General features: G+C 41.7%; 1 protein-coding gene across 1 annotated transcript in view; it reads left to right on the plus strand.

Annotated features, from left to right (window-relative positions):
* Positions 1-347: 347 nt before the first annotated feature.
* Positions 348-12,376, plus strand: part of CACNA1D (calcium voltage-gated channel subunit alpha1 D) — a 515,670-nt gene continuing 503,641 nt past the window's right edge. The window contains exons 1-3 of the mRNA XM_007937239.2: positions 348-411; positions 2,355-2,664; positions 6,372-6,477. Coding sequence (XP_007935430.1) covers positions 348-411; positions 2,355-2,664; positions 6,372-6,477 — 480 coding nt within the window. The remainder of the gene's footprint in view (positions 412-2,354; positions 2,665-6,371; positions 6,478-12,376) is intronic.

A 12,376-nucleotide genomic window follows, 5' to 3' on the forward strand; every position in this document is an offset into this window, starting at 1 on the left:
CCGTGGCGTCCCTCCGCTAAAGGAGAGGACCAAGCCAATTCTCCTTTGCAGCAAAAAATTACATGTATATATTATTGAGATAATATATACATTGGATTTTATTTTATTTTTTTTTAAAAGTTTATTTTGCTCCATTTTTGCAAAAGAGAGCGTGGGAGGCGAGCGGTTTTTATAAATTTCCTTGTTTTCTGTTATTTGTCCCCATCTCTCCCCACCCCCTGCTGAAGCAAAAATAAGGGCAGGGACCGCGGCACCCACCTATTGGTAGCCCCCTTCCCAGTTTCTCCTCCGCCCTAACGCCCAGCACAGTGCTCTGCACACAGTAGGCGCTCAATAAATGTTCGTGGATGATGATGATGATGATGATGAAAAAAATGCAGCATCAACGGCAGCAAGTGGACCACGCGAACGGTGAGCAGCTAGAGCCTGGGCACTCGCTGCCACATCTAATCCCTGTCATGGTCCTCTTCTCACCCTCTTTTTCCCTCCCGTTCCCCCACCGCTTCCGACCCTGATGCACTGGGTGGGTTGACGGGGTTGGACAGGAGGCTTCTAGCCCGGTGTCATCTACATAGAAAGGGGAGATGCGTGAAAAAGCCACTCTGTTCTCCCTTTCAGGCCCTGAATGTCAGAGTTAATTCTGCATTTGTGGGGTGGGGGCGACCGCTGAGTCTCTGGTGTACTGTGTGCAGCAGGAGGGGCAAGACGAGGTGATTTCGGGTTCTGTGTCCTCGGGCTCAACTTTCCTCCAACGCAACCGAGCAATGGAAGGTAGTGGTGGGGTTAGCCTCATCTCCCCTTCCTCTCCTCCCCCGCCCTCTGGTCGACTAGGAAGGTCTCTGGTGGCATCCGGAAAATTCTAGGATTGCCGGGTTTCAGCCTTCGCGGGGATGGGTGAAGCACACTCCTCCTCTTACCCAGGGGAGGCCGAGTCTCAAATCGGGGGGAGGGGGTCGGATGAAGCGTGTATTCCCGCTCCCAGCGCCGGTTGTGCACACGTCGGTAACCTAGCAATGCCCGCGGAGTCGTTGCCGCTGTGGGGCTCCCCTCCCCAGACCGGGGACCACGTGCACTTTTCACATCGGCCCAGGCTGGGTCTAGGGAGGCTGGAACAGCTCCTGGCCAGCCCTCCCACCTCTTCCTTGGAGTCGCCAGCTCCCCTGCGTCTGCTACTCTAGCTCAAAGCCTTCTCTAGTGAGCGTCCCCTAGGAAGGGCTTGACACGATGCATCCCTGGGATCAGTCTGCTGCCTGCCCTCTTTGCCCCTCTCAGGCTGCTGGGCAGGCAGTACTGTGCTTGCTTTCACTCTCCCTTGTTCTTCACTTAACAGTTACTGTTTTTTCTAACGCTCATCCCTCTACCTCTCACTTTAGCTTCTGCCTCCATAAAGAGATTTTGGCTATAGGTGGGGGGCAGGTACCTAGGCTACCTGCCTGGGTTTTAACCTGACTCAAAACCAGTGGTGGCCTGACTCAAATCCTGAGGGGGTTTCTTACTGGAGGCCCCCTTGAGGCTCTGCCCTGTTCCACCTGGATGCCAGACTTCACTCAGGTGATATCCTGTTCAGGCCTTGAGGACCCGTGGCGTCATCCAGCCTGTCTATCCTAGGTGTAGGAGTGCAGGCTGACTGCCTGTCTGTCTCTGGATGCTGGCTTGGCTGATGCAGCTGCAATTTAAAATGCAAAAAAGCCCTAAAGATGTTTTCTGTTTTCGGAAGCCTGTGGAGGAAATGAGTCCCAAGCATCATGAATTTTCATTTGCAGGAAGCGTCAGCGCATAATCTAGGTATTTGTTATGGGGCTTTTGGTGTTGCCTGGGTGCCAGTGGAGGATTTTTTTTTTTTCCTTTCTTTTATGCTGAAAGAATTGCATTTGTGACTGGCAAGATGTTGGAGTAACACTCTGAAATTGATAAAGACTATTGAATCATTGGTTCTGCCTCCCCCCTTTGTAATGGTTCTAGAGAACTGCTGTTGTACATACCTGTAAAGTCATTAGAGATACATAGGTTTCACAAATCGGAAAGAGTGTGGAATAAATGTGGGAATGACTTCAGTTTGACTGAAGAATGCACTAAATGATTCCTTGTGAAGACATGGATGTAGAGAGGTACTAATTTTGGTGAGTGAGTGTAAGGCAGTACTGGTCCTTAGTGACTGACACTCAGGGCAGAGTAGATGGACTTTTCCTGCTTCTCTGGAGGACTACATCCCTGCTTCTGAAAAACAGCACATGAGGTTCAAAGTGGAAACATGGGTATGATTCCTCTGTTTCTGATGGGAGAAAACCTTTGCTTTTTTTTCTGGACACTAGATGCTCATTGTTATTTTTCTTTCTTTTTCTCCTTCTCCCCAGAGGCAAACTATGCAAGAGGCACCAGATTCCCTCTTTCTGGTGAAGGACCAACTTCTCAGCCGAATAGCTCCAAGCAAACTGTCCTGTCTTGGCAAGCTGCAATTGATGCTGCTAGACAGGCCAAGGCTGCCCAAAATATGAGCACCTCCGCGCCCCAACCTGTAGGATCTCTCTCCCAAAGAAAACGTCAGCAATATGCCAAGAGCAAAAAACAGGGTAACTCGTCCAACAGCCGACCTGCCCGTGCCCTCTTTTGTTTATCACTCAATAATCCCATCCGAAGAGCCTGCATTAGTATAGTGGAATGGAAGTATCCTTTTTTTGGGGGAAGTCTTTCTCATTTTCTCTTTTACTATGTTGTCTTTAAAATGATTTGCTTTCTGAAATGGCACTTACAAAGCTGTAGCAGTCAAGAATCTGAGCCACAGAAGAAGCTCTCTGTGAGGATTCACTGTATATACCTTCATATCTCCTAAGGTTGCAGAAGAGGGGCTTTGAGGGTATATTTAGCTCTCTGCCTGTGTGTGTGTGTGTGTGTGTAGAGTGACGAGGGGAGGGAGTAACAACCTAAAACTTCAGAGTGCTAGATAATTAAAATATAGCCTTGGTCATTGGATAACTGTGTGGTTAGTTTAAAATCCATTGTTGTATTTTAGCAGTGGTGTGCATTGAACCAATTATGAATATGGTATACCAAATTAAAAAAATAGACTGTATGAGACTCTACTGGAAGTGAATACATTTTTGACCTTTAGTGGAGTCTTCAGATTCTAATGTTTTGGAATTTGCTTCTGCAACTCCGGTTAATGCTAAGGTTGCTTCTCCCTCTGACATTTGAGCATTCTGATTGTTCAGGTAGCTATATACAAATATGAACGCTTCGTAGGGAGGGAGGGAATACTTTTGAATTTTTTGTCTGTTTGCTTTTTTGGCTGATCAATGCTATGACTTCCTGGAATTTCCTTTTGACAGGGTCCAAAAAAGCATTTGAAACGTGAGCGTGAGGGAACTTGTGAAGGGGGAAGTTTGTATGTTCCTCTTCTCTCTGAGCCCTTATGAGTTATTGAACAGGCCTTTCAGTGGAGGAATTTGCAGTTGCTGCCTTTATGAAAAAAAAAATTTTGCCTGTGTCCTTGGACTGGAGTTACATTTCTGGGTGTCTCCTTTGTATTTTTAAAACTGAACTCCAAATGCCCCAGGATGGCTGATATGTCCCAGATCCTGGAAAACTATTGTGGTTCAGTTTGTGTATCCCTGCTCCCAAATCTTGAGGCCAAGCTCTAGCCACTGCCTTCCTTTAGGAAAGGTTGACTGAGGCCTTCTTTCTGAGCAAACGGCTTTTTAATTAGTCAGATGATTCATTGGTCTGGGTAAAATAAAACATTTCCTTTCCCCAGAAGTGTTTTTGGGGCTGGCAGGGACCTTAGAACAGTTCCTGACCATGGGAAAGAGTGAGAATATGAGTTTTCCCCCCACAATTCCCAGAAGGATGGAGGGGCCATGATTAAAGGGGGGAGGGTATTAGCAGGCGATAGAAAGTGAGCTGAAAGTCCCCAACAGTTTGATTACCTAGCTAGGCAGCTATTTGCATACCCTCTGTCTTCTCTGGCTATTTTCTCTGCTTAAGGACACAATTTAAAATGAGTTAACGATCTAGAAAGGTTTTGGAGCTAGCAGTCAAATGCTCGGGTAGGATTTGGGGGTTTTTCATATGCTTTTTCTTTTTAGAACAGATGTCTCTCTTGGGTGAGTTATGGTGTCTCTCACATAGCTGGGGTTGTGTTGTGTGTGTTTTTTCTTTAAGTTCTTGTCTAGTCTGAGGACAGAACGCTAATGTCAGTCCAGGAGGGAGCTGGTAAATCAGGGTGTGCTCCACTGTCACCCCTGGAGTCAGAGGCAGTAGTTGCACTTAGTCAGAAAGATCTCCTCCTCCATAGGTTGGCTTGACATGAATTCTGAGTAAGCAGAGTACTCTCAGTGGGGTCGTTAATTGTATACAGAGTGGGGTGGGAGGCCTGATGCTGTTTCTCTTTGTGCACAGTAATTTGTATATAGCAATTTATTTGTACAGAGCGAATTCCTGGGTCATGCTGCTGTCGCCCTTTTCTACATTGCCAGACACGTGCATATAGGAATTAGGGGACGTGGCTGCCAATTCAGGGAGAAGCCTGCTTATAGATGAGATCGTTTGTAAAATAGATTCTTAAACAGTATATAATCCATTTGTTTTTTCTAATGACAGTTTCCTTCTAGTTCAGGGAGCAGGTTCTAGAAATCTTCCTAAAGTCAGTTCTATCAGACCAAGTCAGCATTGAGAGGGTGAGGAGCTGGTTTGTTTTTTGCAGGCAAACAAGGAAGAGTGTGCTGCACCATGGGAAAGTAAGGGATCAGACTCATCCATTTATCTATTCTGATTGGCTGGTAGAAATCTTGTGGCACTGCTTAGAGGCTGCAACTGAACCAACATAAAGAAAAAACGTACACCTCATGTTGGGCCTTCCTGAATATGTTGGTATTTTTCAGATTTGCCGGTTTATCATTTAGGTATTGGGAAGTTAAAAAGGGAGAATGGTGGTGTGGGGGAGTGGCGAGACAAATGTGTTTCTGCTGATCACTGGTTCAGTGGACTTTTAAAATTCCAGTGGGGACCTGCCACAATGAAAAATGAAAAGAAGATTCGGAAGTCTTCTGAAGATGGACTATTTCAAAATTGGATCGCTGGATAAAATAGTTTGTCTTACTAAATGAGTTAAAGAAAGAAATATGAATTAAAGCTAACTGGCTTAAAAAAAACAAACCCATCACAATTAGTAAGGAAAAATGTTCATACCCTTGTGTGGAGTATTGAAATTCTTCAAGGGGCTAAGGTTTTATGAAACCCCAGGTCTCTCTAGAAAGGTAAGGGATATTTGTTTCCTTCAGTATTTTTTAATTTCCTAGAATGATATCAGGATGAATGGAGAATAATCTGTTGATGTTCTTGACTCTTTAGTATACCTTGAGGTATTTAGTTAAGCCAATGTGTGATGGCTTTGCCTTTTGTGACTAAGTGTATAGAAGAGACACACTTTTGTAAAATCAGGTCTGGGAATTGCAGATTAGGTTGGTTGCTCATGAAACCTCACAGTGGAAAGGCTGAAAACCAAAAGAAAAACAGTCATTTGGCAGATGTCAAATTTTGTATTGCTAGTTTTGACAATGTCTCTTAATAACACCAGAATGTTTAAGCAAGTATCTGCTGAAATCTGATCTCAGAGTGATTCTTTCAGACAGACCCCCGAGATTTAGAATTGTTAAATAGCTGTTTGAAAATGTCTGTTGCTGATTTCTTGTGGCTTTTTATTTAATTTGTTTATAAATTGAACACAGTAACAGCACATTATAAACTGAGCTCCAGTCCAGCTCTAATCTGAAGCAGTTATAGCCATTGATTACTCTGGTGAAGAATGCAGAGGAAGAAGCTAAAGCCTGTCTTGCTTATTTCAGTGTCAAAGGTATTAGAACATGGCCTGAAAGTCATAGAGAAAATAGAGAAGTCCTAGTAGCTTGGCTTGTCCCAATCCAGAGAGGAGATTTGGACTGACCCAGCCAAGAATAGTCCCCAGGAAAATGGCTCTAACACATGGAAGCAAGGCTTTGTCGAAGAGATTTGTCCCATGATGACTTCTCTGTGTCTGTAACAGCTAGGAATTTAGCTTTCCAAGGCCCTGTGTCTTTTAAAACCACAAGAAGCAGAAACCTGGTTCACACAGTTCTCTAATTGTATGTACTCTTTGGTTTTAATATAAAATGTACAGCAGAAGAATGAGTGTGACATGATCCTTGCAATGGAAAAGGTCATTTGATGGCAAGGTTTATTACGAGATGACCACTGTCAATTACTTCTGCTGAAAATCTGGTCATCACAACAGTCAAAAAATAATTTTTGTCATTTTTCATTTTAAAAGTGCTTCAGAAGTGGTGTGGTTGAGAGTGTGTTGAGACAGATGGTTTATATACCTTAACACATTTTTCCAGACCATTTGACATATTTATATTATTGGCTATTTTTGCCAATTGTGTGGCCTTAGCTATTTACATCCCATTCCCTGAAGATGATTCTAATTCAACAAATCATAACTTGGTAAGTGTCCTTAGAGTTCCTGCTTGTTCTGATGTGAGATTATCATTTCCCTCTATACTTATATTGGCTGCTAATGTTCATAGCCATGCATGTAATGTTTCTGCGAGCTTTGCAACTGTTATTTTGACCCATATTCTCAAATTTTTACTGAATGAAAGTGTTGAAAGTCATGAATCTTGTGTGAATAGATGTGGAACTTTTTATGGGAGAGGTCTGTAGCAGATTTCTAAAATAACTTTTTTCTCCACATAGCCTATTTTCTTTTTTTAAAATTGTGATTTGGGTGAAAGTTTACAGAGCAAATTCATTTTCCATACAGCAGTTCATACACATTTCGTTCCATGACATTGATCTCAAGCCCCATAATGTAACAGCTCTTTATCCATTTCTTCCTCCTGTGGTTACCTTTTCCCTGTGTCCTATGCATTCCTTCCCTCTGAGCTATCTCCCTGTGCAAATACTGCCCTTCTGATTTCCTGTGGTTGATTGTTATAAGGAGTGAACCTACCTGGTCTGAGTGTTCGCTCTCCATGCCTGTCTGTTGTTTGAATGGAAGCCATGGGAGTGAGTTCAATTCCAGGCCCAAAGGTCTCGGAAGGTTCACCAGTCTCTTTCCAACCAGTAAGCCTGGTCTTTTTTATAATTTTGAGTTTTGTTCCACATTGTTCTCTCACTCTATCCAGGATCTCCTATTTTGATCTCTTTCAGAGCAGTTGGGACTGGTATCCGGGCACCATCGAGTTCCGGTCTCAGGGTCATGTAGGTTGAGATTCACATGGTCCACTAGTCCCCTGGACTAATTGTTTCCATGTGTCTTTGGTTTTCTTCATTCTTCTTGCTCCAGACAAGAAGAGACCAATTGTTGCATCTTAGATGGCCACTTGCAAGCTTTTAAGACCCCAATTGCTACTCACCAAAATAAGATGTTGTTGTTGTTGTTGTTGTTATGTGCCGTCGAGTCAGCCCTGACTCATAGTGACCCCTCCTTGGGTTTCCGAGGCAGTATCACTACGGAAGTAGGATTGCCCAACCTTCCTTCCGAGGAGTGGCTGGTGGGTTTGAACCGCCAGCCTTCTGGTTAGCAGTCAAGTGCCTTAGCCACTATGCTACCAGAGCTCCCAAATAAGATGTACAACAGTGTTTTTATGTGGTATGTTATGCCATTTGAACTTGATGTCCCTCGCAACCATGGTCCTGAGCCCACAGGCCCAACAACTTACTCCCTTAGGGTGGTTGGCTGTGGCTAAGAAGTTATCATACTATGTCCTCTGTTAGTTCTATTATATACATGGACATTGTTATAGCACATACAAAGACATATGTAGAAATACCATCTGCCAAACTTATATATGGTCGTGGGTATATTCCCTTTTGCCTAGATATATTTGATCATTCGGCCTGTCTACCTATGTACCCACCCATAGATTAATGTTTGTTATTACTGATAATGCAGTACTGTGTATGTGAAAGTGTTTACATTTGTTGTCTGTACCTCTCTATGTCTTCCTTTTCCTTAGGGTTATTGTGCTGGTCACTCACTTTTGGTGTATTGCCTTTCCCTTCACCCAAATCCATACTTGTCTCTTACCTATCTAGCAGTGTTCCCTTCCCTCTTCTCCCATCCGTGGTAACCAACAAAGAAAATTCCCTTCCATATATAAACCTTTCCTTGACTTTTTACAATAGTGGGCTAATACAATATTTGTTCTTCTGTGATAGACTTATTTCACACAGCATAATGTCGTCCAAGTTCATCCACATTATGAGGTGTTTTGCGGAGTCTACGTTATTCTTCAGTGTTGCATAGTATTCCATTGCGTATAATATATACCTTAGATTGGTTGTCCATTGATCCATTGTTGGGCACTTAGGTTGTTTCCATCTCTTTGCTGTTGTGAATAGTCTTGTGATAAACATGGGTATACATATATTTATTCATGTCCTGGCTGTCACTTCTTTAGGATATATACCTAGTAATGGGTTTGCTAGATCAAATGGTATTTCTGTTTCCAACTTTTTAAGAAATCACTATACCGTTTTCCATAGTGGTTATATCATTTTACAGTACCATCCACATAGGCTTTTGCTGTCTACCATTCTTATCCTGATATTAGCTTTACTTTTATTTTTAAATCTGGTGTTATTTGTGAGTGACCAAAACCGTTTGGTTAGTTTTTCTAGTAAGTAACGAATTATCATAGAATTACACTCGTACACATACTGTTCAATTTTAGAGAGGTGCTCAGCTGCTAACAGAAAGGTTGGGAGTTCAAACCTTATCCAGTGACTCTGCAGGAGAAAAGATCTAGCAGTCTTCTTTTTGTAAAGATTGCAGTCTAGGAAACTCCATAGGGAAGTTCTACTCTGTCATGTAGGGTTGCAGTGAGTCAGAATCAATTGATGACACACAACCATGCAACAACAAGATATAACAAAGCTAATAATTCTACCTAGAGCATGGTTTGGAGAATAATGTATATAGTACACCCTCTTCTCACTTATCAGCATGATTAGGTTCCAAAGATGAGATTGTTGCACAAAAATCAGCGTTATCTGGAAATGGGGAATGACTATAACTGCCAAATTACATCATTACATAACTGCCAAACCACTGAGAATCATGGCCTGGCAAATTTGACACATAACTTTAACCATCACAGTTATTGTTTGTCACCTCACACCTTAGCTTTCATTACTGCCAGACCTGTGCCATTAATGTGCAAATTAGTTGGATAGTATATTATTCATTATTGTCATAAATGCAAAATGTTGGATAACAGGATAATTGGTAAGTGAGGAGAAGGTGTATTATTGAAATTCTACTCCCAGTCCTTTGAAAAGCCCCAAGATAAAATAATCCTATGGTTAAATAAATTGGTAAACTTCAGTATTTTTTATTGTCTTCTTAAAGATTTGTGATGCACATTAGCTTAGCAAAAGCTCTAGGAAGGTCTGTAGTTAAACAAAAAACAAAAAACCTGTTCCTTGGAGTTTCCTTTGGGAAAGGTTGATATAGTTAACAAAACAAAACACAGAAAAACCCACAAAACACTAAAGAGACTAGTCTGGGACTAGCAGCTTGTTCCATTTGGCTGTCAGCTAATTTTGTTTTGGGGCACTTCCCTTGCCCTTTCTGCGTTGCCATTCACCCATCTGTCAATTAAGGGGACTAGATGAGGAGATCACTAGGACTGCTTTTAACTCTGACATTCTGTAATCTTTCTTTGATGATTCAGAAGCCATTCTGAGATTTTTGTGGCACTACAGCATCATTTTTGGGAGCATCAGTGCTTTATAATTGGAGATCATGTTGAATGGCAGATGCAGGAGGGAGTCATTGCTTTATAACAGGAACCTCCCTCCATTTTGGCGTCTTGGCGCTCTCTTCTCTTGTAGCTTAGTTCTTTTTGGTTTTTCACACTGAGTTATAATTTATCAGGGCTGGATGTTCTTAACTGAGTCTTGTAAAGGAAGACTACCGTGGAAAGAGTTCTGCTGTCTTCTGAGGATATTGATGTTATACTCTTGTAAATTTAGCCTTAATTGTTTATGTACAGAATTTCATGTTACATTTAAAATGTGTGATGTATTTCAGATGTTGGTATGTCTATTCAGATTTGTGTATTTGTAGTTTGGTTTCTAGTGAATTAAAAATAAAAACTTTTGGGATTTGTAACTGATATATATAACTGTAAATGGAAGTTAGATACATATGTAAATACTGTGAGTATAGATTGTAAGTATATATTTATACTGTGCTGGAGATTATTTGTAACTTTGGATATTTAAAAGAGTTTTTGATACGGTTTTGCACATGTGACATTAGATGATCATTTTAAAGGACAAGCAGAAGTAGTGAAAAGCCTCCCACCAGTAGGGATAGACCATTGTACTGGAGACCATAGATGGTGTCAGCCTTGTTACCAAATTTAACGACATATATAGTAACCCAGAGGAGCTTAAGTGGTGCTGTGGTTAAAGCATTGGGCTGCTAACCAAAAGGTTGGTGGTTTGAACCCACCAGCCACTCCATGGGAGAAAGATGGAGCAATATGCTTCCATAGAGATTTACAGCCTTGGAAACTCTATGAGGCAATTCTGTGCTGTCCTATAGGATTACTATGAGTCAGAATCAAATCTGTGACAGTGGGTTTGGGTATGGTTTGATGATTAAACAAACTTAGAAAATAAATACCTTTCAGAAAGGCAGGTTAATTCAGAAGAATGGAATAATTAATGTAAACACGTGTGTAAGCTAATTAATATTCTGATTTTCCCCAGGGAAATTCAGGGCACTAATGTAAGTGCTGTTGGACCATTTGGATTTCTCAGCTAAGAAGTAAGGGACTAAAATATTACAGGAAATGGATAAATCTCTTTTCTTTCCCCTTTCTATCCTTCTGCAGTGGATCTTTCTTGATAATTCATAAAAACTGAGCTTTTTTCGGGAGTGGGATGGGGTAGGTGAGGGTTTTTGGTTTGGCAGGCATTTCTAAAAACCCACATATACTCCTTGGACTTCTTGGTATTCTGAAACTCCTGACATTCAAGTTTATGTCTTATTTTCATCTGAATGGTCATATAGCCAGAGAGTTCATACCGTGCTCAACTCTTTCTTTAAATACTTCCTTTCCCACTGTAGGAAGGGAGGTCTTTGTGGACTTGCCCCTGACTCTTAGCAAGGTCCCATGCTGTGTCCTCCCTCCTACCAGGGAGCCAGGTTTTTTTTTTAATACATTTGACCCAATTTGTCCCAAAATGATTGCTCTATTTTTGGGATCAGTTTGGAGGCAGCTGAACAAAGCTTATTTTTCATCTGTAGTAAATACCTTTCAATTTATGTGAATGGCAAAACATAGGGCAAAAAGACTGATAGGCCTGCAAAGTTGTGCCTAACAGGGTGGTTTTCTTTGCCTGAAAGTACTGTGGAAATGTATATGTCAAGCACTTAGAGTGAGATTCGGGGCCAGCTTTTGTGGAAGATGTTTCTGCCCATTAAAAGTCACTCGTAGTGAAATTATTACTCTTGTTGGATAAAAAGCCTGGCTATCTCCATTGGTCCAGTGTGTGTTTGGTCTGGTTTTATGTAACACAGCCTGCTCTGGGGACTTAGAGACTACCTAGGGGGTAGCAAGTTTTCCCAGAGTTAGAGTTTTTTTTTTTTTTAAATATAAACAATATTTTAAGTTTTTTTTTTTATGTAGCTTTCATTTGTGGACTTGCGGAAGTAGTGGAGGCTGATGCCATGGAAACGGAAATGGTACAACTCAGTTCCCACAGTCATATCCCTCTTAGTTCAGTCAGTAGCAGTATATTCTCAGTTCCACTTGAAAAAGTCTTATCATTTGTTTTAATTTCTTCTTAACACAGAGGGGGGAAAGCTCTTCGGTATTGAGTGTCAGAGTGGGGGTGATTATAATATTTTACTGTGTTGAAAAGCACTATTTTGTTTTTCAGATTTCAGTTTCTCATAAGCAAACTGTCAGGGTTGAACAGTTTTTAGTCCATGTAACTGTTCCTGGCATTATCTCCCCAGGCTGCCTTCTAGTTCTCCGTAGCACTGAACTGCCTCAAATCAGAAATGTCCAAAATAGGGATTGTCATCTGACTTGAGAAACCCTCCTTTGGTATTTGTTAATGACTGCATCTTCATCATTCTGCTAAACCAGCAGTGAGTGGCTGGAGGTCAAGGTCCATATCTAATGCCTCGCTATCACTTTATCTAGCAAAGTGCTCCTATCAGGTGTTCAATGAATGTTAGTTGAACCGAAGAGAAAATTTTACTATGAATTGACACTGTGGATCATGCTGTTGAGGCTCATTGGTTGGTTTGTGGTTTTAGGTCTGTTGACATGTTACCTCTCTGTTGTTGTTGTTGTTGTTGTTGTTGTTATGTGCC

The sequence above is a fragment of the Orycteropus afer genome, unplaced genomic scaffold (assembly GCF_000298275.1).
Source record: "Orycteropus afer afer isolate SDZICR_OR568_19922 unplaced genomic scaffold, OryAfe1.0 scaffold00041, whole genome shotgun sequence".
NCBI classification, from domain to species: domain Eukaryota; kingdom Metazoa; phylum Chordata; class Mammalia; order Tubulidentata; family Orycteropodidae; genus Orycteropus; species Orycteropus afer.